The sequence below is a fragment of the Idiotropiscis lumnitzeri genome, chromosome 12 (genome assembly GCF_059441095.1).
Source record: "Idiotropiscis lumnitzeri isolate Australia: NSW breed Sydney's pygmy pipehorse chromosome 12, RoL_Ilum_1.0, whole genome shotgun sequence".
NCBI classification, from domain to species: domain Eukaryota; kingdom Metazoa; phylum Chordata; class Actinopteri; order Syngnathiformes; family Syngnathidae; genus Idiotropiscis; species Idiotropiscis lumnitzeri.
The window spans coordinates 12,190,952-12,218,196 of NC_142402.1; the positions used below are offsets into that span (position 1 = coordinate 12,190,952).

General features: G+C 40.1%; 1 protein-coding gene and 1 long non-coding RNA gene across 2 annotated transcripts; both read right to left on the minus strand.

Moving 5' to 3' along the window:
* Positions 1-2: 2 nt before the first annotated feature.
* LOC148325940 (dynein beta chain, ciliary-like) lies at positions 3-13,246 on the minus strand. Its single transcript, XM_088311274.1, has 28 exons — positions 12,947-13,246; positions 11,952-12,095; positions 10,713-10,917; positions 10,423-10,592; positions 9,749-9,848; positions 9,413-9,624; positions 9,114-9,347; positions 8,487-8,654; positions 8,138-8,254; positions 7,859-7,996; positions 7,061-7,122; positions 6,712-6,907; positions 5,887-5,991; positions 5,604-5,795; positions 4,264-4,503; positions 3,786-4,121; positions 3,453-3,530; positions 3,324-3,379; positions 3,130-3,250; positions 2,890-3,059; positions 2,271-2,493; positions 1,789-1,905; positions 1,554-1,640; positions 1,102-1,260; positions 932-1,015; positions 701-859; positions 419-541; positions 3-8 (listed from the first exon to the last, which is right to left on the minus strand). Exons 1-28 carry the CDS (start codon positions 13,244-13,246, stop codon positions 3-5), a joined length of 4,302 nt encoding a protein of 1,433 aa, XP_088167400.1.
* A 483-nt stretch (positions 13,247-13,729) lies between these two features.
* On the minus strand, positions 13,730-16,907 carry LOC148325941 (uncharacterized). The gene is made up of 3 exons (XR_015846196.1): positions 16,719-16,907; positions 16,290-16,471; positions 13,730-15,159 (listed from the first exon to the last, which is right to left on the minus strand). It is a non-coding gene; the product is annotated as an uncharacterized LOC148325941 (long non-coding RNA).
* Positions 16,908-27,245: the final 10,338 nt, after the last annotated feature.

A 27,245-nucleotide genomic window follows, 5' to 3' on the forward strand; every position in this document is an offset into this window, starting at 1 on the left:
TTTCATCCCTGACAAAACCTGCCAAAAATAGACATTTTTATTTCTTTAATGATATTGTTGATAGAGTTGGTCCCTTTCTGATATTGAGATCTTGAGACGGATCTTGGTACACAAGGTCTGCTCTTGTTTATCTCAAAGATGATTCATTTTATGTATTTCAGACTAAACATATCTAAGCATGCCTTTGTGTATCTTACTAAAAACAATATGGTTGCAATGACTATTTGACTCCAGAAAGCAGTTTACAATTAGGATTTTTATAATCATGACATATCCGGTTAAGTTTGATATTCCTGGTGGCAAGAGGGTGAGCTCTGCATCCATTTTTATCCAATTTAAATTTGCATCCCAAAACTTGGCCGTTATTTTAACCGACTTTCATTGCTTGACGTTCAATGTGGTGTGTGGTAATGCTGACCTTCTCTATTGCCATTTCTTTCACTGCCTTGTCCACTATATTTTTGACCTCGTCCTCAACACGGTGAAGCTGCAATTCCAACAGGTTCCCGAGAGTCGTGTGTTCTCCCATCACAAACGTTACCTGTGGACCAAATGCGATCAAAGATGAACAGGATCAGATTTCAAGTTAGGTTCATTGGCTTGCCATAAGTACACAACTCAAAACTGGCTCAACCTAAGGCAACTGCACCCGAATCACACATATCTTAAAACACGATCATAATTGTGGAGGCAGAGGTACCTTGGTGGCATTCATTAACTGCTGCCAGTGTCTCTCCCTGACAGCAGAGTTCTGAAGCTCATTGACCGCTCTCAGAGACGTCAGCAGGTTCTTCACCGTTGACTCCAGACCCATGTAGACATCCCACAAGCGTACATCCTTATCTAGCATCTTCATCTCCTTGACGATGCAACCAACAAGAGGATAAGAGAGCTCCGATCTCATCGTTGAAATTAGCGACAAAAGTTGCACCTTCGCAAAACGTCTCAGCTCCATGTCCATTTGCTCAACGTTGATCTCTTTCCATGAAGTCTTGGTCCAGTCCTCTATGCTGCTCTGCAAGAGAGAGGGAAAATAGAAATGTCGTGTTGTATCCAGAATTCCGCAAGGCCTTTTGTTGTGGACCTTAGAAGTTTTCATACCTTGACAAAAATGATCATATCCCACACTGCTTTGACAAGGATGATGTCAGCGCGACACTGGCGTAGTTGCTTGTAGTCTGGGAAGCTCACCTCGAACAGATCGGCAGTGTCCTGCAGGGCCTTCATTTCTGCTTCCATTGCGGCGACCGCTTGATTACACTGGAGACATGTTGGCATGCTTTTAATTCTGTGGTTTAGTCACAATTTTTTATTATATATTAAACACAAACAAAGGGTGAACGTCATTTTCTTTACTAAAAAACCACAAGTGCCAATGTTCAGCCCACTCAATGGTCCCTTTAAGCAGGGTCGGTCAAATACTATATCCCCACTATTGCCCAAAGCGTCTCATCAAGCACTCAAATTTCTACTGGTGCAGACACGATAACACACGGAGGATATCTGCAAAATATTTTTTTGATGAACAAGCAACAGCAAGTATGACTGCTCACCTTATCGAGTTGTTTGTACGGTTCATCCACACTGATCTTAAAAATTGCCTCGGTATGGAACCGCTCCCTGAATTCATACTGCTTGACCTTAAAATGTTAAAAACAATCAAATAAGCATAATTTAGAGCCATTACTGCAACTTTATAATGTAATATGGATGTCTTTGAAAATGCATGGACGAAAGTGAGAAGGCTTAGATGCCTGGTTTTATTATTTTTTTCATGGGACTGCTCACCTCAAACCGTGCACATTTCCTGCGGATAACTGAAACTTCGCTGGACTGCAGCGGCGCCACTTCATGTTTGACTGTGAAAGCGATTTTCCTCAAACTCTTCCACCTCTCCGGCAGCTCCTGCATTTATTTTGCGCTTTTAAAGAATGCATACTAAGCATCCGCATGTACCTATTTGAAAGGTTTCCCAACAGTCACCACACTTTCATTTCTACTTTCCATTTATTTTTAGATATTGTTCGGACATATGTAAGGCCATCCGCATTTGACAGTTTAGGCTGTGCACTTTTTGCAAGCTTAGTCTCATTGCAGCGATCTCACCAACAAAGTTGGAGCGGTGCAAAATTGCAAACTGTGACAAGTTCTTTTGTCCTTTAGTGCAAATGATACCTTTTTTTTTTTTTAACCTGAAACTAAATTAAAAAAAAAAAGAGTCTATTGTGACTTTTGCTTTTCATGCCTTGTGTGTGCATTTGTGCACCAACCTCTAGCTGTGTGCACACACTCTCTGGGAGTTGTTGCCCATAAGTCTTGAGGAGCTCTGCTGTAGATTTGAGCGGTTTAAAGTGCTGCTCGTTGCTGATTTGTCGGTCTCTCATTGCCATGAGGTGACCCATAATGTCCACCAAGCCAGCATAGTCTCCATCAGACAACTTGTTGGAAAGACCACGAGCTGTGTTGTGGACAAAAGATGATAGTTCCCTCACGCTGTTGAACAGAACAGAATGGGGCGTTAAAATGCAATCTTTTTACATGACGCTTGTCTCTTAGCACTAACAAGCTTATGTCAAATTTACATGTACATTAAATTGTTTTAAAATCCTAATAATTTTTATTTTATTATGTATGTATATCAATTAAAAATAATTGTATGAGGGAAATGAATAAGAAGAGATAAACATGAAACAAAAAATACGTACAAATAGAAAACAAAACAGAAAGAAATTCTGAAGAATGGTCAACATTGTACATTTTTGCAAAAATTCAATTGATTTTCCAACAAAAGTCCTCAAAACTGAGAAAAATGCAATTTACTCATTCGGTGTGTAAAACGAACTTGCTTTGAAAATACGGAGACAGCTTGAGTGCACGCATTTGTGTAACCTTTGATTGACGTGGTTGAGCAGGTGCTCCTTGAACATCCAACTCCATCTTTTGATGACATTCATCAGTGTGTGCTTGAAGGGTCTGATGTCCACTTGCAACCAGCAACAGAATACCCTCCCATCCTCCATCTTGCTCACTCTCTCATGCAGGGATTCAAACAGATTGATCTGTCCGGAAGAGAGATTTTAACAGATTGCCCAATGAAGAATTACGAGATAGGGATTGCTATAAATGTACCTGCTCTTTAAAATTTTCCAGGGTGGGTGGGTTCTTCTTCAGTTCATAATCTGCATACAGCTCAGCTTCCTCCGTACTTAATACATGACCATATAGCAGGAACTGACTCATAAATTCAGACCTATGAATGTCAAGATCAAAAGACAGTCTGCAAATCATCACTTTGAGAAGTTAACACGGCATCACATTCTTACCTGTCATCAGTCCAGAGATAGCGGTAGCTGTTGAATGATCCTTGATATTCCCTCACCTGAAAAAAAAAAACATTTTTCCACTTCATAACCACCATAAAGAGCAATTCATGTCAGGAAAGAGATGCTTACCTGAGTGATAGCCGCATGTGCTCTGGAGCGTAAAGCGTAACACATTTCGGACAAATCCTTCATTTCATTTATGTCACTCTGCATGAAAACAGGGAGAGACGTTATGTCCAATATCTTTATGTGTATAGAACATTTCATTATATTTATAACCAACAATGCTATAATAATTCCAGATGGCAGAAAATTGACGACTTGCCGACCTGACCTGAAATAGCAAAAAAATTTGACACACTCAAACTATAGCCTGAAGAGAAGAAGGCAAAATTCTTCATTGATCCTATTCGTGCTGTTTTCTCAATCACTCAGTCAAATGCCATGTTAAGATCCAATGACCTGGTAATTATCCCGATGCGTGTGCTTTGCGACTCTGGGGATAAACGATGCCATGTTTAGAATGTTGGCCACCATGTTGTCCACAATATCAAAGAAGTTGCCTCTGTTGCTGAAGTCTAGCGGGGGGCTAAAGCACATGTCACTGCCGTTCAGCACCAACTGGACCTCAAACAGGGGATTGGCACGCTGGGCTGGGTCGGTGTTGTCCAGCAGGTACTGCAGAGAGCACTGGATGGCGCGAGAGAAGCCTGCCAGGATCATGTGGTCCACGTAGTCAGAGTAGGCCTGCCACTCACTGCTGTTCAGGTTAGATACAGCCAGGAGTGATTGGTTCTCCTAGGAAAAAAAAAATGCAGTAGATTGATCACAAAAATTAAGGATTAAAAAAAGGTGAACTTATTTTGACCGTTTTTTTATTTTGCTGTTGAAATCCTTCAGAAAACTTGAACATTTCTCCCCAAAGCCCTATTTCCCTAACTTTTTCTTTACTCTCCAACATCTGTTGAACAACATATACCTCCAGAAGCGTGTGTATCTGCTTGCCGGTGTTGCTGATGAGAGTGTGTTGTTTGGCGACACTTTCGTCAATGTCAGAGAACTGCAGAAGAGCAGAGTCACGACTCCTTCTTGTCACACATGCACGTTGGATGAATTTTCCCATGAGAGTCTGCATGGCCTCCACATTCGCTTTGCTCTTCCGAACACGACTCCAAAGGCTCTGGCGATGGTAAAATAAGAGATATGAAAATAAAGATAGTCATAAAATTGCATTGATATTTGACAGTTGAAAGCTCTTATCTGAGGACTTTATCATATCTTGAGGACATCAAAGTGGGAATGCAAAGAAAACCACTGTGTCAAACCAAAGAGCGCTTGTCTTGTCTTGGCATACTTCGTAAAGCCACCAGTCTCAAATAATTTAAATTGTATCACGGTGTAGCAGCTAAGTCCAGCCTTGTTCACTTTAGGGAGCTGGTAAATTTGAAACCTTTTCTTACACAGCAGCACTTTAAAACAGCGATCCATACTTTCATTACATCTCGGGTGGATTGTAATGCACTTTACTTTGGAGCCAGCCAGTGTGCCATTAAATGTCTGAAGTTGGTTAAAAAGCACAAAAAATGCTTATTCTGGCTTTCCTTCTCTGGGTTATGGATATTTAAAAAAATAAAAATAATAAAAAGCTTTGCAGCTATTGGTAGTGCACTGGTCATTCAGAGTTCTGTCCAGCTCTATGACAAGTGAACAAAGCATTTTGGAAAATATGGGCATGGACGGAATGGTCCATTTTTGGACGGAACCGGAAGGATAAGAAGTTTTTAGAACAGACAAAGCAAGGAAGGAAGTTTAGTCCAGCCCTTTAATCGCTCCACGGACGCCAAATTCCCTGACAGCCCGTCGTCCGTGTGTAATTCACCAATACACTACTTCAGACCAAATGTGAAATATAATATGAAAAATAACATGCTTTTTTTTATATATATATGAAACCCTTTTACAATTGATATTTACTCATTTATTTTGTTTTTTTTACTTCTTATATTTTTGTCGCAGGAGGTGGTTATTGGCATTTGCCTCACTGTTGAGATATTACTCGGACCGAATCTCAGTTTTTCTGCGTTTCTCCCACATTCCAATAACACGTAGACTATGGTAGTTTTACTGAAAACTAAACATTTTCCATAAACGTGAATACGAGTGTGAATGAAGTGATTGGCTGATTGTGATTGGCTGGCGACCATCCCGTGCCCTCCCTCTTGCCCAATGTTAGCTCGAATAAGCGTCAGCATGAAAATGAAGTAGTAAAGCAACGGAAACCTGGACAAGGTCTCTTGTGCTCTTAATGTAATCCCACACGTCATCCTGGGCCCAGGTCAGCTCTTGCAGGGCTGGATCCAGTTGTCTCCTGGTCCTTTCCATCTCATCTTTTATCAGTCCTAGCTCCACATCCAGGATGGTACTCTTCAGCTGGTTGAACCACTGGGTCACCAAGATCAGTGTCTGTGTTTGCTGCAGGACGCAATGCAGGGCTGTCAGGGCAGGCATGATTCATGGTTTGTAGTTTTTTTTAAATATTTGACAAGCGGTAGTTTAACCTCACCAGGCAGAGTCGCTCACGTTTCGAGAAGAGCTGAAGAGCTGCTTTGGGAATGTTGTGGCTCTTCAGCATTCCCAAATACTTCACCTCCTTGAGCACGGATCTCAACTGGATGTAAGGTGAGGAATTATTCACCAGAGAGTTATTGCAGGTTGTTGTTTTTGTATCTTTTGTTGCACACTTTGTCAGACACCATAGTTGCTGTGAATTTGGAGAATGGCAACGAAATAATGTGAAAGATCCGACCCTTAGTATTTGCAGGGGTTAGGACTTAGCCCTGCCACAAAAATATGATTCAGTGATATTTGACACCCACCTCAAAATGTTAGTAATTGTCAAAAGGTCCCACAATATCGTGGCAAACCGCTTTTTTCAGTCCGACATAATGAAATTCAACACAGATGCGACTTATGCAATATTTTTAAATGAGACATGTCTTGTGCCGGAACACAAAATCAGCGAATAGGTGAGTTTTCTTAAAATAATCATGAAGGCTTAGTTCCACCCCGAAATGTGTAAATCTGCAAACCGAGAATATGCAGAGGCCCTGCTGTGAATACACAGTCAGAGAGGTTTTAATTGATCGGTATTACTTGTAATAAAGACCAACATTAATTTACATTTTAAAAGATTTTTTAAAAATACAACTCTCGTAATTGATCTCATTTGCTTGGGGTTTCCAAAACTCTTAGGCTGCATCTTTAATCTGTTTTATTGAAGACACAAAATTTAGTAGCAAACATATTTCTATTTTTGGTGGACATTCTGAAAAGGTTGGAGACACAATTCAAGAGTACCTAATACAAGGTCGGGTATTAGTGTGCTTACGGCTAGACTGAAGTTGACTTGGAACAAGCCTGTGTTGGTGTCAAGAGTCAACAGGGGGTCCTCCAAATGTCTCTGACAGATTTCCTCAAGACCTTCAGTCCACTGTAAGAAAAGTTCCTGGTCCTGCTTCTCCAAAGCTTCCAGAAGACGCTCACACTTGCGGAGGGCTGCGTCAGCCTCAGTGCCACCCAAAGGCCTGGGATTGAAGAACAGAAAGACAAATACAATCAAATTTCTCTTTTGGTCGCTCTGTTGCCAGGCGTGTGAGAGAGTCATCGCTCCATACATATGAGCGAGCTGGCAAAGATTGCCTCTGTTGGTCAAAACACGACATTGAAGCTCCCGTGACCATTTCAGCCTCCCGGCCACCAGGGGCATATTTTTTCCCAGAACTACATTTCCTGGCGCATGCTGAAACAAACATGATTAATTTGCATTAATAATCATTCAATTCAATGAGTCATTCAATGAAAATGTCAACAAAAGTAATAATGCAACTGCGAAAATAAAATGGTTGTTCAAGGCCATGACCCTGACTAAATGAAGCTTTTTCTATCACTTCAAAACAGTTCCTTGACACCATGATGCCGCCACAGTGATAGTTTTAAACGAGTGGCATTGGTCGGAACACACAAAAACAAATAATGTAGAATAGTTTCCAAAGAGGGGAGGCACGGTTAGCGTATTCAGAACTGCAGGCTTTGATTCCGGCTCTGGCCTTCCTGTGTGGAGTTTGCATGTTTTCCCCGTGCCGGAGTGGGTTTTCTCTGGGTACTCCGGTTTCCTCCCACATCCCAAAAACATGCATGGCAGATTGATTGGACACTCTGAATTGTCCTTAAGTATGAGTGTGAGCACGGATGGCTGTTTGTCTTTGCGTGCCGTGCGATTGGCTGGCAACCAGTTCAGGGTGTACCCCGCCTACTGTGCGAAGATAGCTGGGATTGAGGCAGCACCCCCTGCGACCCTCGTCAGGAGAAGCGGAACAGAAAATGGATGGATGTATGGATGAAGCTTCCAAAGAAATAAAAATCTGCAATTTGCAATTTAATAGAAAACATTCTGTATCTTGGTCTTCTGATTTCATATTTCAAAGATGCAAATAAGAATGTATCAATAATATTTATATTAATAAATATGAACTCACCCAATCTTGTTGATGATTAAACAAAAACTGGCAGTGGTTAATTTCCTGATTGAACATGTCCAATAAGATGGGGTAGTTAGGAGAGAAGAGCTGACGGATCCTGGGTCTCTCAAGCAGGTTGCCGAAAATCTTCAACAGCTGAAAAAGAATCAGGGACAATGTTTCACTCACTTGATATACAGCCTTGGATCAGGAAACAAATTTATTGATTAGCATTGGTTTCTTGAAGAAATGTTCAATGGCTTCACACAAATGGGTAGAAAAACAGAATTGACACACCTTAAATGTAGATTTGAGGTTTCTTGAGTTCTGGAAGGCCAGATTGAGGACAGTTCCCAGCCTCTGGTCAAAATCTTGATTTTGTTCCATAAAACTCTTGTGTTGTTGAATAAAATCCTGCTGGCCAAAGGAGACGTATTTGTGAAAGACTTTAAACTCTTCAACTGTGCTGATATTCTCTCTTGCTGTTGCTATCGGGTGTTGTTGCGTTTAAGTGCTTTGGACAGAAAACGACATCCAATTTTTATTTAAAAATAATTGTTGCGTGCACCATAACAGAGCCCTGTTAAAAAAGACGTGAGTATATTCCAAACAAAAGCAAGGTCAGCAATGTTACTCGGCCTCTCACATGATTGGTGTAGTCCAAGGGGTCATATTTGCTCTCTCTGAGGGCTCGCCAGCGGTCGTGAAACTCCTCACCCATGCTGAAGACCATCTCGCTGAGGATCTTGCCTCTGGATCCACCGAGTTCCACCTTCTCCAGTTTTAAAAAGTCCAGAGCTGAAGCAAATAACTCCTATGCAAGAGCGACAAAATCAATTTCAGCTCAAGCCAGTGCGCTTTTTAAACATCACATAAAGGTCTCAGAATTGGTTTGGAAGGGGAAGCAACTAATTGAAAATGTGAATAATTCTCAAAGTATAATGCCATGCTTTTCTGTCAATCGTGCTTGGCTGTGTCAAAACTGGCAGTTTTCATCCTCAGTTATGACCCTCCCCCATTTTATTCATTCAACTTTTTTTTTTTAACAACTTTGAATTACTATTACTAATTAATCTCGGGATGAAATATTTCATTTCATTCATCCATCTATTCATGCATTCAAACAAGGCTATCTCATCACCAAACAAGAGGTCAGTACATTATTAGAATATTAGCAATTCACATTAAGCAAAAAAAAAAAATCATTAAAGCATGTTTTGAATTAATGTTTGCGTACAGCTCTTTCAACTAAAGGTCATTTTTCCATCCTTACCTCAATCATAAGCAGCCTCTCCATTATGCAGTCCAAGCGGCGGAACACAAGCGACGTGGGAAAGTCCCACAGCTTGGCGGTCTGGCCATGTTGGAAGTATTTCAGAATCTTCTGGCGGTGAGCGTGAAACAGCTGCTTGAAGGTGCGCAGGACGTAGATGCTTATTTGGACTCTCTCCTGGCCTTCCTCCAGCTCCATCTTAAACAATTCCTCAGGGATCAGGTAAGCAAATGCCTGTGAAGGAAAGACTTTTCAAGTCATAAAGCATCATAACCTCCATGTTGGAATTACCGCTTTACTTTTTCCAGAATCAGATTGCAGAACTCTTGAAGCAGGACGACGATGCGCTGCGGAGTGCAGTAGTACTGTGATCGACTCCAGATGAGACAGAGGGTGTGGAAGAGCGGAGGCAGCAGAGTGTCCACCTGTGGGAAACATTTCTCTTCCAAGCTGCCGATGAGCCTCCTCAATGGCCGCAGATAAAGATCGATGTCCTCGGCTTCCAGCACCGCTGTCACCGACACATACATAAGCGCTGATGTAGTTACTCAATTGCAAAGTGTTCCTCTAAACGTTAGCGATGGCAAATGAAGACTCAGAATATGAATGTAGAAGTTGTGATGGGCAATAGTCACCATTGTCGACTTTAAGTGAGACGTCCTGGAAGGAAGAATAGTAACTGCTCTTGACTCGTCTCAAGATCTCCATGATCTGCTTCACTTTGGGACTTTGAATCTGAAAACATCAAGCGTGACTCTCAAATTAACTGGGTTGTAAAATTGTAAATGTTAAAGTGGTTGCTATTTATGAGGTCATGAGCACAAAATCAACTCATTAACCGTCTCTGTTACTTTGGAAATTATTCAAATCCAGCAAGTAAGTCTGGTATTTATTTATTTATTTTTTTTTATGGAAAAATATCAAATTTCTGATTGGAAATAATTCGTATGAAGTTATTCCAATTAAACCTTAATTGCAATCCCAAAATTTTGATTATGTTATTAAAAGGTCAGAAGTTAATTGCTAATTGTGTTTAAGTTTAATAAGTCATTTTAATCTATCTTGTATTTTTAGTAGCAGTAAATGTGAAATATTTAAATAATATCTCTGTCAAATCAAATTTGATGTCATGTCAATACAAGTTGCAACTGAAATGTGACAAAATTTGTCAAATCTCATCAGACAGGTCGAAATCCTAAAAGGTGACTCATTAAAAAAAAATCAGATTTTAGTTATTAAAAAACAAATTTATCTCTCATGTGACAAATGTTCATATCTGGGTTTCTTTCTCATGTTCGTTTCACTGCACCTGTGATTGAATTCCCATGAGATTCTCTCTTTGCGAGGTCCAGAACTGGAGCTCCACGTTGGGACCTGGATGCTCACCATGGAGCAGCAGCGCTCCAGAGTCCTTCTTTAGGACCTTCCATATTTGTCCTGACCACTGAACAATCAGCGTTTCTATGGAGTATAACAAGCCTCCGTCGAGTGGCCAACCTGTCGGACTGATGGAGACAGAAATGCTGCATCACTGCCTTTGCTTTAAAATGAAAAAACATCCATGCTCCCAAGACAACGGATTGAATTTTTTGGGGGGGCTATGGTCCACTAACCCAAATCCAATGTTATGAGGTCGTGCCCTCTCCACACAAAGGGGGAGGGGCAGCAGAGTCCGGCCCTCAGCGCGTCCTCTCAGAGTAACCACAATGCTTCTCAGCTTCTCCAGGTGTCGGTGAATGTCTTCTGACACAACCTGAGGCCACTCCTCATGGTTCAGACTGTTGGACAGCACACACACCAACACCTACACCGACAGCGGATATGCATAAACTGGCGCAAGGACAACTGAATAATTCATGACATTACAGTGGTGGCAAGTTACAAAGTCAAAATAGACTTGGTTATTTTTTTGGTTTTTTTAGACGTAAAAAGAACATGAATAGACAGAGGTCATGTCAGCTGCAGATGAGATTTTGATTGATTGATTGATTGATTGATTGATTGATTGATTGGTTGATTGATTGATTGATTGATTGATTGATTCATTGATTGATTGATTGATTGATTGATTGATTGATTGATTGATTGATTGATTGATTGATTGATTGATTGATTGAGATCTCAGGGACTTCTAATGTGGAAAATATTGGGGCAGCATAGACATGGAGTATAAACCAAGGAGTAACTCAAATCAAAATCCTTTAGCCACCCACTCAAATATTATAAATTTATATAAACTATCTATAATTGTATAAATATTCTAAACTCAAATTGAGAAATATCATTTTAAACTCTATCTCAACACGTGAGTAGAACATAGTTATCAATCTATGTGCATTTTCAGCTGAAACTAAAAAAAAATCTCGGAACTCACTATAGTGTCTTTAAAGGGGAAGTCAACCCCAAAATAAAATTTTCAAGAAAGCCCCACACGTCGAAACACAGCTTTCTAATGATTATTGTGTTTGTGGGATATGAGTTAAGCAGTAAAATCCAATTTTTTGTAACCATATCAGGGGCGGCCATTTTGCCTCTTTCTGTGGACTGAAAATGACATTGCAGTTGCACAGGGCTCTGGTAACAACCAATCATGGCTCAGCTTCAGAAAACAGGTGAGCCATGATTGGTTGTTACCTGAGCCCTGAACAACTGTGATGTCAGAAGTGACAAAATGGCTGCCCTATAAGATAGTTAAAATAGTGCTGTTTTTAAGCTATTTAAGGTAGGTGCATAGAACATTTTCTTAAAAAGATTTTTTTGCGGGGTTGACTTCCCCTTTAAGTAGCGAGTGTGGTGTGTGTACTTTTGCCAGTCCTGCAAAATTGCAAAGGAGCCCACCTGTGAGATGACAATTGGTAAATGCTCCATCGGGTATCCCGCTACTTCCCCCAGCCGCAGTTGGTGTCGGAATCCTTGACGAGTGATTCTCTTTCCGCCCTTCTTCAGCACACACAATAGTTTGGTCTTCCATGGGGGCGATGTCTTCACAGATGCAAAAACAGTAGGAACGCTTTCAACAGTATTGAAAGCACCAGAAATAAGTAGGTACTTATTTCAGAAATTACTATGTTAGACATTGTCAAATGAAATGGAGAAAAAGCAAGCTATATGTTGCTTTTTTTCTCCAAACAAAGACTGTGCTTGGAAATAGGAAAATGAAAAAAAAAAAACAATTCTACGGACACAGTCTTTTTAAAGCAATGCAAATGTATTGAACTTAAAAGTGAATTAAATACGGCTGAACTCTACTTGGGCTGTGATTCTTTCATATACCACTAGAGAGAGCCACCTAAAAAGAATCTGACGTTTTTGTTCTTAATGATTGCATGTTTTGGGATCCATGACCGATGTTGCTGAGACCAAGATTTCGGGCAATACGCATTAAAGACATGTCAGTGTAGAATTCTTTCATAGTCTTGAGACTTCGTACTACTACGCACAGAGATTCAAGCCACCCAGTGCCTGATGCGACAAAAAGACCCCAGAAAATAACCAAGCCTCATTCTTGTTTGTGCAGCAGGTACAATTGAAAACATGAACTCAATGTGACCGATTAAATAAATAAATAAATGAAGTATACAAAGAAATCTGTACCAACTATTTAACATGAAGGACTCTAGGGTATGTTCTGAGGTGATTAATTATTTATTCCTATTAATTCTGGCGGTCCACAAAAGAGCTATTGTGACCCTTAAGGTATTTCAATGGAATGTACTTTTTAATGCATTTACAAGTGTGCCAACAAATATTAACAATGCCGTAGTACAATTGAGGAAAAGTTCAGATGGATCTGTCAATAAAGAATAAAATGGTTGTTTTAAGTTGTATCTCACCTGAGCATCCCCTGCATGGAGCGTCCCTCCAGGTCCAGTGAAGAGCAGCAGCCTGTTGGTCCCAATTTGGTCCAGGTAGTCAAAAATGATTTGCTGATTGTCCTCTGTGCTAATAAATCGGTTCCATTTATCGGTCTTAACGCGGAGCACGCCGACAACCTGCTCTCGGAGGAAGTCCACCCTCTCATCAGCCAACGCCACCCCAGCTTTAAGAGCACTTTCCTGTGGGGCCCGCAGGCCTGAAACCCTTCCACTCGGGGAAGGGTTATCCTTTGTGATGTTGCTGAGGGACTCAGCCATGAAGGAAGACTAGCAATGGTTCAATGATGGATAAATAAGTTGGAATGCAAAAATATTATCAAATGACCCCAATTAGAGGATACATTCGTAATTATTACCCTAAGCAGCTAGGAAGCCTACAAGTAAAGTGATACAACTGCTTGTTGGCTGATGTCCTTGTATGCAACCCTATCCCGTAACCTGAACCCTCAACAGGTCCACACCAAAAGTACCACCCACCAGGACAGGAAATATATTACGAATGTTCTCTTTAATATGTTTGCATGTTTTAACAAAATAATTCATATCCAGAAAGTCTTTGACGGACAAGAATATTTGATTAATCCATATAACCATATTTTACACTGCTTAATGAGTAACTGGAACAAATCCAAATAGTCATTTATAAGGAAAAAAAAAAGCATTCGTCCTTGACGTTTAAAAGTTACTTCATCAGACTATGCAATACAGATTGTGACCACATGGGGGCAGTGTGGCACAATGTACCAAACATAAAGCCATCCATTTTATTAGTGTACACAAAATAGACAAAAATAAATAAAGGATTACGCTTTTAAGTTGAACCCAAATGCATGGATGTAATAAATTGCAATATAATATAAAATGATTTCAAGGAAAAAGCTGGATTTTGGGACATTTTAGGATAAAATAATTAATAGCACAGCTGAACACATTGAGCTACGGCTGTTGTGAAAGCGCTACATAACTAAAGATGTTTTGTATTGCACTCTACATTGCAGACATTATGTGTCACATTAAAGACCTGCAAAAGGATGTCATTTTTCCCCAACTGTTTTTCAAATGAATGTCCATGACTCTCACACAAATGTTGCAACCACACCAACAGAATGTTCCTGTATCAGTTTCTCCAGAAACGTACTGGAATCAATTGTGTTTCGTTTGTTTGAAATGCTAATGGTCGTCTATGACCTTTGTCGGCTTATTTTCAACACGAGTGTTCAGCATTCATCTACAGTGAATACTTCAATTGTGCATAATACACACTTGTAAAAGCTATAATCTGAGGCAGTTCTCTAAGGGAATTTGGTTTAAAAAAAAATTTAATTCCACGATTTTCATACATTTTCAGCTAAAAGTATGTGGCTGAATGTATATCGGTGTCGAGCCCAAGGCCAATGGAGGGCTTCCCTTGGGTGTCTCCCTTCTGTATCTAAGCCCATTCGAGCCGACTGACAGTAAGAGCATGACTGCCCATCTCTTTGACCTCAAGTCCAATGTCAGCTCTGCTCCAAAGGGATTGAGGGATGGGGGCCAGGAAAAGAGATTGTTGAAGAACGGGGAGGACAAGAGGAGCATGAAAGAGAGCCTATAGTGAGACAAAAGAGGGGAGGAAAAGAGAGGCTGTAAGATGAGATGGAAAGTGAGGAGGGGTTGCAAGCTCACAAGAATACAAATGAGTGACGAGTGATGAAGGTGAGCCCCGGTAGAATAAACGTCTATAGTTTGTCCACAGGGTCATTGCTGACTCATGCAAATGTGAAGAGAGCAAATGGGGGGGAAAAATGTGCCTTCAGGTGATGTTTAAACTTGCAGCACTTGACTGGAACTGAAATATCACCTAAACGAGAACGCAATATTCTGCTCCACTGTGGCATAGCAAAACACATGCTAAACTCTTTTTAATCTTGCAGCGGTGTCTTCCCCCCCCCCCAAAAAAAACCTGAAATGTCTCCCTTTTTTCTTTCCTCCTCCTCTCATCGTTGCTCCGTCCGTTGCCAAGACGACATGCATGCGGTTTCATAATCATAGCACTTGAGTCCTTGTTGCTTTGGTCCTGTTCACGCTTCTTCTTTCCATCCTAGTCCTCTAAATTGTAGATGAACCTGTGGATTCAGGCTGTCCTTTGCAGCCCCACGTGCACGGTGAGGACTTTCTCAACGGTCATCTGGGTGCTGCAACAAACAAACAAGTTTGTGCATGATTAAAGCGTCTGTTCAGAAAAGGGAAGGATGAAGAGACTGAGAAAGAAGATGAAAGGAAATAAAAGCATTGATGGAGTGCAGGTCTTACAAGGGCTACTAATTTTTTCCAAAATATTTTTTAGGTAAAAATTAAATGATTTTCATTCCAATCCAAGAGAACATAATGTGATAAGTGACTGGATAAATATCTGACGGTATTTGGCAGACATGCAGTATATTCACCGGAATATTTCATAAATGTCATTTTCCAACTTAAATGGACAAATGCACCGTCTGGATCCCGTTCAGATAAACTGGAACGGATAAAACTCTATAGCTTCTGGCCATGCATAAAGAGATGATTTCTGATTTTTTAATGGGATTTGACAATGATAAAAGCATCTCAATTTATGTAATGGGATTTTCCAAGTTCATTTTCCTATTTGATTTGGAATAATAGCTTTTGGCCGTGCAGGTATTTTTTTTTTTTTTTTAGAAGTAAAAAGAACATGAATAGACAGAGGTCATGTCAGCTGCAGATGATATTTTGATTGATTGATTGATTGATTTTGGCCGTGCAGGGAATGTACATACATTACTTCAAATTGGGAACACATTTGTTTGTTGCCTTTGTTTTTAATTAATTTTGCAAGTTATCAATATATAAAAAGCTTTTTTCCCCCATTTATTTATTTATTTTGTAAATGTATTGACATTGTTTTTTTTTTTATATAATCAAGGTGCTGATTGTAACCAAAATCTAAGTGGAACATATTTGGAGGAAGACAGCAACACCATTCAAGTAAAATATAAACTGTGCAGGATATACGAGATGTAAAATAAAAATAAACAACTGAAATAATGTGATTGCACTACTGTACACACCCTCTTATAACTGGGATGAGACGTTGTTCAGAATTAAACCATCACATTCTAAACTCTACCACAGACGTATTTAAAGTGCCTCTGATTAACCTCCCCCAAAAAATCAGGCTGACTTTTTTTTTACTTTCTAGCAGAAGCCTGATTGTCCAACTTCAAAAAACAGCAAACTAGATAGAGCTCATGAAGCACCGAGTGAGTGACCAAGCAAGCCAAAGTACACCATCAGAGAGTCTCACGTGAGGTTCGTGACTGACGAGCCACGCAAACGACCATGTCAGGCGATTGCCATGGATGTGCTTGTGCATGAGTCCAGATGGTGCTGACCAGCCGTTCCTCCCAGGGTAGATGAAGTAAATGGAGCGATTACGTTAATGACCGATACACACGTCTGTCTCATGGCTCAACATGGCTGCCAGCTCTTTCACACACGCACGCATACACAGAGTCACATTAATATACAGTCCAGTCGATGAAAAAATGAGTTGAAATTTTTTTTTAAATCTCAATATCTTATTGTATGTGTTAATTAGATGCAAGTGACTCATGAAACCAGGCATGTTGATCCCACTAAGTTGTCTGAACCTTACACACGCCAACCCCACTGTGTGCCTTTTAATGTCTCTCCGCGCAGAACACGTCAAGAGATGGGAACAGTTCAGACTAACCGCCAGAGACAGGCGCTGTGAAAGCTCCAAGCAAGGTGCTCCTTATCAGACCCTCTCCTTTGTACTGCAAAGGTCCCTCTCCACTTGCTGGACGCACTGATATCTACCGGAAGTGGATAGAGGACATGACCACCCACAGAGTGTGTGTGCGTGCGAGTAGATTCTCTGCCATGTATTGTGAATGGAAGCAAGTTTGTAAGAATTGAGTTATATAAGGAAATACTACGAGAAGTCACTAGCTGTTATCAGAGTGTGTGCGATCTCTATTAAAGCTTAATGAAGACAAATGTTTGTTTTTTTTCCCGTGTTAGTTATCAGAGTGTATTTCGCGCCTGTAGATGGAGCTCTTTATCTAGCGAGCTCCGCATACTGTTTGGATGATTCAAGTGAAAGTTGCTCCCATGCCTCGTCCTGATTTTGCTTTTGGAGATGAGCTCAGGGGAGTTGTGCATCATGCAGGCTCGTCATCTACGGCTGGGATAGAATTGGCACAACAGCACTGCGGGTATGGAGTTAACACAATAGGATATACGACATGTATACGTATTCGTGTTTGCAAACCAATAGAAGCAAGATATTTGAATTTTAATGTCCTTTGACCTTGAGGGGAAAAAAAGTATTGTTTCTTTAAGGTCAGAAAACAAGAATGACTCGCAACAACTTTCCCTCAAATCCTTACCAAGACAATAACGTGTTCAATTGTCGTGATTTATTTCCCCCCCCCCCCAAAATTAAAGCTTCACCTCAAAGACATTTCTTTCATTCAAAAGCCGGCGGCAATGTGATTAAAGCTCAATACCATGTTCTACCCCGTATTTTTCATGGGGTGTAGTGAGTCAAAAGGGCTGAAAGGATCACACCCAATGTTTCAGTGAAATATCGGCGGGAACAAAGCAGCAAATTAGTCCCACTAACTAAACCACCACCTAAGACGACACCACTTTGTCAGGATTTGATTGGTCGCGACTGAGCAGGTTCATTACATGTACAAGAGTTGCTAATGAAGGTGAACAGAAGGGAAATGACAGACTATGGTTTCTCTCTGATGAATAAAAAACGTGGAGGTGAGAGCCTGATTATGTGTCATTTTGGTGCCATTCATTCGTGGTTATCTTAACGTGTCATATATTTTAGCCGTGGTTTGATTCTCGTTATCACCCTTCCATTGGTAATGCATGCAATGTCTGCATATTTTTATTTCAATTGATGACTGAGTACAATTTATCCCACAGGAAGGCTTGGCTGGTCAAGACAAGTGGGGATTTATACTAGCAGACTAATCATTAGGTTCCACTGCAGGGACTACTTGGATGTTGACATATTATGGATTCTTTATTACCATCTAGAGATTTCCCTGCACATCCGTCAAACACAGAGCAGTGTTTGCAAAAATATATCAGTGATTTAGCCAAGCAAAATGTCCTGGCTTGGATGTCCACATTTTCCAAAAATGATTTGAAATGTGGACTCGTCAGACCACAGAAAACTTTTCCACTTTGCATCAGTCAATTTTAGATGAGCTTGGGCCCTGAGAAGCCGACGATGTTTCTGTTTTTTTTTTTAACTGGTTTGAAGTTGCACTTCCAGCTATAACGTCTGCTGATATAATTTACACATGGATGTTGGATTCTGACGCAGTCCCTGTGAGGAATCAAAGGTCACACACATTCAATGATGGTTTTCGGTTTTGCCACATACCTGCAGTCATTTCTCCAGATTCCCTGAACCCTTAGAGTGCCTCGTTGTCCCTCATGAGTGTGTGCAAGTCACGATTTGGTCATCAACCTAACATGACTTGTTAACTGTAGATGTGGAGATCCTGAAGATTTAGTCTTTCTATTGTGAGCAGCAGTCCGACTATTTAGGCCTTGATTGTTGCCTTTCGGGCTTTTAACACTACTTAGTGTATATTAGAGCAATTCAGTTACATAACCTCTGAAGTATGCGCATTTTAGACTGATTGAAATTGAGATGCATAAAAACTCACAAACAAATAGATTCATCATTGATCGAAGGTAAGCTTTGATCCGTGTGTGCGAGCACGCCAAGTCCAATCGATGCCTTTAATTCGGCCTCAAGTGTGTGTTTGCACGATTCTGGCTATGGCCCCTCTCACCCCGATACACCGCGCACGGACACACAAAAAAGGAAAAGACGCACTTACACAGCAACCTGATTAGGTGAGCCACAGGGATTAGGCCTAATGACAAACAAACTCAGCGTGTGCTCCAGAACCTCAGCTTTGCCGATGAAATATAGATTTTCTTCCGTCCCAAAAGCTGATGGTTATTAGGTGAAGGCATGCGTGTGTGTCTGTGTGTGTAATGTCGTTCCGCGGATTGTTTTCTATGGAGGGAATAGGCATTAGGGAATAGAATGCAACTGATTGGGCACTGCTTTGTTACTGTTAAAGATCCAATCCCTGGGGATGTAGAGGGTTAAATAAATACTCATGTGTTTGTTTTAGTGTGTCTCTTTTTTAAGGTGTGTTTGTTTGGACAGATAAATACAATTGCAGTCCCTGGAGAAATTATTGTTTTAGCTAATGACAAGTCTTTCCCAATTACTCAAAATTTCACTAATGAGGTGTGTCTATATGACTGCGCTTGTTTGAGCACACAATACTTCATTTTGACTTAATTAAATCTTTTACCCCTTGGAGAATTTGCCACAAGCAATGGCCCATTTGTTACAATGCATTATGCATGGAAGCACATTTTTAGTACAGTTTAACCAGCACTAATTATTATTAAAAAACATTAATAATAATAATAATAATAATAATAATAATAATAATAATAATAATAATAATAATAATAATAATTCATAAATGTGGGCCAAAAAAGAGAAAAAAAAAGATACAACACAAAGCTGGTGGCAAATTCCCTCGCATCCGTGCCATTTTACATCCCCAGAAAATAAAATGTATAAATAATGATATAATTACAGTAAAATGTATATTTGGATAAGCAAATCAAGTGCCCTGCACATTGCATATTTAATCAATACAATTTGAATGAATAATTTGCCGCAGAGGAATTTGCTTGTGTTATTCGACTTAAGTCAGTCAAAGAAAAAGGAGGTAACTGGAGCCGTGATCACATGAAGAACGCAACCATTTTGCTTGTATATTGACAGGCCGGAAATGGGGTGGCATTTTATGTCATTTTAGCCGGAAGGCCGTGGCATTTAGCCCAATTGTCCATGAATGCATTTAGAAAGAGTTACAACCAGCAAATAGCCTTGGTGCACTCGACAGGTAAAATAAATAGAAAGAAAATGTCTGTTGAAAGGTGAAATAAATAAGAAATTGCATGTAGAAACACGTTCAACTTAATTTTGCCAAAATGTATCGACGTCCGGATTTACCGAGAGCCGTTGAACACCGCGCCGCTGTCAACAACGATAGACGTTCAAAAACAATTCTCGGCACTAACTGGGATTCAATTTCACTCCACAAAAAACAATTTACCAAGAGTGGCAGCAATGACGCTTATGTTTTGTCTGACGCATAAATCGGACATATGTGAGAGCGTTTGCGTTTACTTGACAAGATGCTCTTACCATTAGCCGCCGACTCGCCACAAGAACCTGGAGTTACAAAAAAAAAACAAAAAACTGAGCTAGTGTGGCTGTATTGCTGTTGTTGCCAATCAGGTGCTTTACTGCAAGTGTCAAATTATAAATGATGTTGCTGTATGCCGTTTCAGATGTGAGGGGTGTTTTTAATCACTCTTTAGAGCGATGCGTTCATTTAGCTGCTGCACTGCCAGTAACTATGAATCACAGAAGGAACTTAAGTCATTTGAGTGTATGCAAAGTGGTTTGTCATTTGACTTTTGCTGATGAATGAAGCGCAGCGTATAACAGACAGCCAGATATGGAGATTAATTAAAGCAGGTGCACTTTCTTTATGGTTGTGGCGATGTGATTAGTATCTACATGCACACGTACGTACATACACACAAATGTAGCGGACTAGCAGTGTGTGTGTGATGACAACACCGAACACAAGTGTCACCCTCCCTCATGTCACCTGCTTAGCTGAACAACATTGTAACATTATTATCAGATGTAACATTGTCGAGTCACGTAACACAAACTCTTGTCCAATGTGGTTTTTGTCACTCTGGAACTTCAGTTTTCTCATCATGTCATTGGTGGAGAAGCTCAGTGTGGTGGGTGATTATTACGGTAATTAGCAACTCTGTTTCTTAACTGCAGGGCGGGTAATGTTTTTTTTTTTTTTTAATTTCTCACTTCACCTAATAACCAATCAAACATACAGTATTGTGTCAATCCAATTCAAATCACATAATGGGTGTAACCAAGCAGATTTGGATTTTAATGAAAGTTGGTGTACTTGTTGGCCGTGATGGCACAACTCTGAATTTCAAATTGTTGGTCAATCAGATCTGGGGTTTGGGAGCTACGGCAAGCAGAATGTTGTCATTTTTTTTTTTATTTAAAAAAGGGGCGTGGCCGTCTTCCTTTGACCTCTTATATCTAATTGATATTCAATGACTTTGCTTCTAAACAAAAAAAATAAATCTCTGACACTTTTTAGAGAACATGTTTGTGATTACATTTCATGAAAAAACATTTTATGGTCACATGATCCACAAAGTCAATTTCAAAGTCAAATTATTGGTGGAAAGGTCAAGTTAATAAAATATGCACCATTCTTTTTAATGATTGCCTACTTGGATTCTTCGTTGAATTCCCTTTCCAACACGAACTGTTTTGTGAAGATTGCCCCAATAGTTGCTGATTTAAAAGTCTCAAAGAAAGGTGGCCACGCCCCTTTTTGTCAAACTAATTAAAATTCAAGGGGTCGTAGCTCCCAAACCTCCACTCAGGTTTGCCTGAAATTTGACATTTTGTGTTGGGCCATCAGGATCAACAAGTGCACCAAATCTCTTTTGGCAAACCAACTGGATGATCGGGCATGGAACAACGGTGGATCCATAATATAATATAATATGCCTACTGAATGATGGATATGTTTCCATTGCTCTTTGCACCTTGCTCCCACTCTTGAGGTTAACTTAGTGACTATCTGGTACTGGCTTCTTTGATTATGTGTCCTTTGCACACTCACTGCTGAAAAGCTAATCTTTTTGTGCTAATGAATGGTATTGGCTCTCTTAACAGGCTTTTAAAGAAATGGGATGGATTGGGGGCGAGCTGGGTGGAGAGGGAGAAGGACATGGGGAGGCGATGCCACAAGTGCGAGTGATGGGAGGTGTCAATAAGCACATCAGCCTGATTCCCCCCCCCTCACTGCGAGGCGTGCATATGCTGCTAATGTATGCATCCGCACTCATTGACATGCACACATAAGCACCTACATGCGCCTTTAGTCGCTCATAAATCTGTGGGCAAAGCACAAAGGCAAAGTCTTTTGGTGCCAATAAGCTGAGAGATGGATTGCAGGAGATGTCGCCACCTTGACCATTGCTCTGATGAATGCCCAAGAATGTGTTTACATGCACTCCTGTGTATTACATCAGATGGGCGATGTTGGCTCATGCAGATTGTTGTAGGAATAGAGTTAGGAAATCCATTTTGTGATCTCTTTTGCAGAAAGGACACTTGTGTTGAATAAGAAATTGAAATGTTTGAAAATATAGCAACATATAGAAAAATGCTTGCCATTTTCCTCCGATTCATGACGATTAGTGGTGCATCAAACGATCGGCCACCGATCGTGATTGACCGATTCCCGTGGAAACGTACGTGATCAGATCCATCAATCTATTGTCATATCCGAGAACGAAAAAAAAAAACTTAACACCAGTGTGCAGTTTTGCGTCCCCTCACTAATTAGAGGAAACTAGTAACTAAGTCATAGTATGTATGTGCTTTTCTTGCACTGTCAATTTGGATGGATGGATAATCGGGATCATATTCTGCAGCATAACCCTGATCGGCTCACCCTTAATTACCATATGTAGTAGGAGTGTCGTGAGCCAATCTTGATAGAATTTGTCTTTATTGACTTTTACCAATTATAATGGTTACTAAGCACCCTTTTGGTATGAACTGACTACTAAAATAAAAACAATAATCATTTTAAACAGACATTTTAACATGACGTGAAACAGCAATTATAAAAATGGAGCAATCGTTACAATCATAATAACAATAACCTCAAAGTGTTTGACTATCTTGGATTCACTGGGCATTATTTGCACTCCTGTGACTTTGTGGGGATGACAAGGCCTCTGTCCTTTGGGGCACTTCCATGCTTCAATACCACTGACAATCCCGTCTTTCCCAATCACATTAGCATGCTAGTAATGAGTAAGGAAAATCTGCCATTAGAAGACGATCCATAATTCATTGTCGAATCTCATTCATTATCCCCACTCTGGTGAATGTTGCGCGTGTAGATCACCCGGCTTCTTTTGAATGATGCCGTTTGTATGTCTCTTTTTCCCATGTAGCAGTCAACTACTTTGTTTGAAAGTTTATGCAAGGGTCCCTTATCCCCCCTCCCGTTTAAAGCGTGTTTGTGTTTGTCGCTCGCACTCCTGCCGTGTGTGAAGCAGACAGCTGTTATCTGTCACTGACAGAATCCTCCCATCAGCCCCCTCCTCCGGCTGTCAATCACCACAAGTTGTCGCCATGCTTCTGTTCAAATAGCTCTTTTCTCCTTTGTTTGCCCAAGAAATAGGTGTGCGTGTATGTGCACATGTGTGAATAATGTACGAACCTTCCCCTTGAATCCTCTCTTCCTTCCTCCCTCGTCTTGTTTTTTCAATCAAGTTCACACATAATGCCATCGTAAGGTTCCTCAATGGGCGCTGGATGAATAATTAAATTAATGTAATTTAAGCAATGCTAATGACAGCTAAAGAGTGTGTTTGTGTGTGTGTGTATTTTATTAGTTTTATTATTATTTTTAGTTTTTTGACACGGTGCATTATTTATTTAATACCAAATTATTTATTTATTTATTTATTTTAATTATCCGCAACTTAAATGCTGGTACTGTGAAACAGCCCATACATATATATATATATATATATATATATATATATATATATATATATATATATTTATATATATATATATATATATAATTTTTTTTTTTTTTTTTTAAATTATTTTTAGTTTTTTGACACGTTAACATTATATATTTAATATTGAATCATTTATTTTTTTTAATTTATTTTAATTATCCGCAAATTAAATGCAGGTACTGTGAAACAGCCCATTCATACATCCATTAGAAATTATTTATCATCTCAGCCACATGATGAGCTTTCTGGTTAACTGGTTACATAATGAGAAAATATAAAAACAATTTACAGTTCGATAATGCAGATGAGAGAAAATTATCATTTGCTTTAAAGATACTGTATGTCAATATGGCGGTCGATTAATAGTGGTAAATTTTATCGAGTATCTGGCGAGGAGATTGAATTTAGTATTTCTCTGCGTTACCTCCTCTGATGTCATGCTCTTCTTGCATCTCATCTGCATCCATTGTTGGCCCATTTGTCCCTCCTCTCCTGTCCTTGAAATTTCCTCAGCGTTGCGTCATTTCACCTTATTTTCTCGTTTTCAGTTCCCATCTGAGATTGTTATTGTACACACTGTGTATCAATCTTGGAAAAGTATTCCCAACAACCTGAGCCTTTCAATTTGCCTAATTAGCTGTCCTTCATTCGCCCCCATAAGTTCCCTTTGCGAGAAGAAAATGTGGTTTTATTTATTTTGGATATGCATCAAGAGTGTTGCGTTAAAAAGCTTTCCTCGAGCTTTATTGGAAAGCCAGTGCTTGCCCAGCATATTGATTCATTAGTTGGATCGTCACACACTGCGACGGCTCCTTTTGTTTACCGCGTGTTCCAACATGCAGGCTGTTTCCTGAGAGGCGCTGCGTTTTCTACCGCCGTGCTGCAGCGTGCATAACTGTCGGTCGCTAAGTGCTTTGAAGTTCATCATGCTGTGTGGCGTTTGGCGAGCACAATTGGAGAGGATCGGGCTTGCTCGTTAAGCCTTCCTGGGGAGGAAACAAAAGCAACAAAGCAGCACTTGTTGAGACTTTCCCTCCAACACAGACATGCATTGAATTGGTGCACAGTGGAATTAGAAGTGATTAGAAGAATATTGATTATTTTTTTTTTTTTAGGTGTTCAGGGGATGGGTATCATTAAGAATTTCACGATACGACAAATCTTAACGATACTGCTGATTGATCTGGCGCTTTGACCGTATTTTTTTTATTTTTCTTAAGAAAACCTGCTTTTTTTAAAGTATTTTTTTTTCTCATATAAATTACCTTGTCTTGCTACGACAATGACATACTGCTATGCGGATGACAGTCAGATCTATCTCCCGCTGAGCAAAAAAGACGCTTTCTTCTTGAGACCACTTCCGCCCTGTCTAGAGGAAATCAAAATCTGGATGTCATCTAATTTCTCAAATTTCAATGAAAGGAAGACAGAAGTTATGGTGTTCAGCCCCAGTGGCCCTTTTCCTTCCAACCCAGTTGACCTTGGCCCCCTGCTATCTTATCTAAAGCCAACAGTTTCAAACCTGGACAGTTTTAAACTTTTAATAAGTTAGATCAGCAAATCAGTGCTGTTGTTTGATCCAGCTTCTTTCATACTAGGTGGCTGGCGAAAGCGAAGCCCTTTTTTTCGCCAGCAGCAGTATAAAATAAAGTGTATTGTATCGTATTGTATAAATGTAAAATTAAAAAAATATATAATAATTTATAGAAAGATCAATGGTTTGGCGAAACCCCTACTGCAGCCAATGGTTTCACAAAATATAAACCACAACGAAAAAATGCACGTCCGTCTTTAGGTGTAATCACCCAAACCAAGAATAACCATACTTGCATGAGTGTAAATTTGCTTTGAATGTCAATCGATTAATCATGCTGAGAAAGCGAACGCTCTGATGCTATGTAGCGCAGCGACAGAGCTAAGCCAATGTAAAGGTATGAGTCTACTTTAGTACAGTATCTTAAATAAATTGAAGATTAATTTGCGTAATTTCCCAATGACCGTTAATAGAACCGTCAAGGGTGGATCTTATTGATACTGGGGCCAGTTTAGTACCGGCGCAGAGCTGATACCCATCCTTTATGTTCAGCATTAACCCCTGCTGGTTATTTACTGCCAGCCATTTTCAGAGCAGCCAATCCCATAAGTGGAGGAAACTTTTTGTGAAAAGAATCATGCCAAGCAGAAGAGTGACATTGACGCTATTTTGGGCTTTGACACCTCCAACTATAAAACGAGACCTGGAACGGGCTTTTTCATGGCAAAATAAAACATTTACAATATGTGTGTGAGTGGCACACATAGCTCAAGTTGATTGTCGGCAGATCTTTTCTCATTATTGTGACACATGCTCTACAACCAACTCGAGACATATTCTATTCTGTTCATACCATAGATATACACAACTTCCAACATCTTGGAAAAAAATGTGACAAACCGAGATTCACCCCTTAATCTTTATCTTAACCTACTCAAAAGCTGTGCTGATCTCAAATCCAAATCAGCGACTTGACTAAAATACACCGCTGGCAATAAATAGTTAGATTCTATTTAGAGACAAATACAAACGTGCACGTTAGTGAATCAGCCAACAGCAGGTCAGTTTGATATTTATTGAGAACGCACAACTTTGTAATAAGTTGCTTTTTGCCTGACACTCTTTCTGTGAATTATGCTCTTGATGAATTGGAATAAGTCTGTGAAAAAGCTATAGAGCAGAAGAGATTTAACACCCATTTTGACTAATCAATGTGACTTTTAATGGGAGCGGTGTCCCATAAATAAGCATCACCGCTTTAGTTCCATGTAATTATTAGTGCAGTGAGTGTTTTTTTTTTTTGTCAGCATGTGAGCTTACCGAAGCAATCCACAGGGCAGGAACGAACACTCCTTTCACTCTTTCTTCACATTCACTTTCTAACCAAGCCCCCCTGAGGTTTCATGAAATGCGTATTATGCCCCAAAATGCAAATATGTACTTTTTTGGCGCCATATAGTTACAGTTTCCCTGACAAGGAAGTGTGCCATGAAAGCGACACCTCCAGCAACACGATATCATTCTGACATTGAAACAATCCCCTGACATTGAAGTATTGTTGGGAAGTTTCCTAGAAACTAAGTTTCCTGGGTCAGATAAGGTTCTAAAATGACTCCCAGGCTTGCGTCAAAGATGTGGTTTCATTGATACTTAGAAATGACAGACAACAACAACAGACAGGTACATCGGCAACCGTTGTTGGGGCTTCGGGGAGAGCTGGCATTAGCGGCTAATGCTATAAGCTAGCTGCTAGCCAGTAGTAGCCACTAACGCTGGAGACCTGTGTGTTGTCATACAATTACGCCGTAATTAACTAGCGGTTTGTTAGCGTCCTAAATTAGCGACTGAATATGATTTTGGGATGGCGTTGTGTTGGTGTTGGTGGCAACGATGAAATGTCAATTAAAACTGTGATAGAGCAAGCCAAAAGGTCGAAAATGAAAGTCAAGGTAGCCGTTATGCCCC

Coding starts and splice junctions, on each gene's coding strand:
- LOC148325940 (XM_088311274.1), bottom strand. CDS start 13,246: ATGGCTGAGTCCCTCAGCAACATCACAAAGGATAACCCTTCCCCGAGT. Junction 3,060..3,129: donor TGGAAAATTTTAAAGAGCAG/GTACATTTATAG, acceptor TCTTCCGGACAG/ATCAATCTGTTTGAATCCCT. Junction 1,261..1,553: donor CGTACAAACAACTCGATAAG/GTGAGCAGTCAT, acceptor ACATGTCTCCAG/TGTAATCAAGCGGTCGCCGC.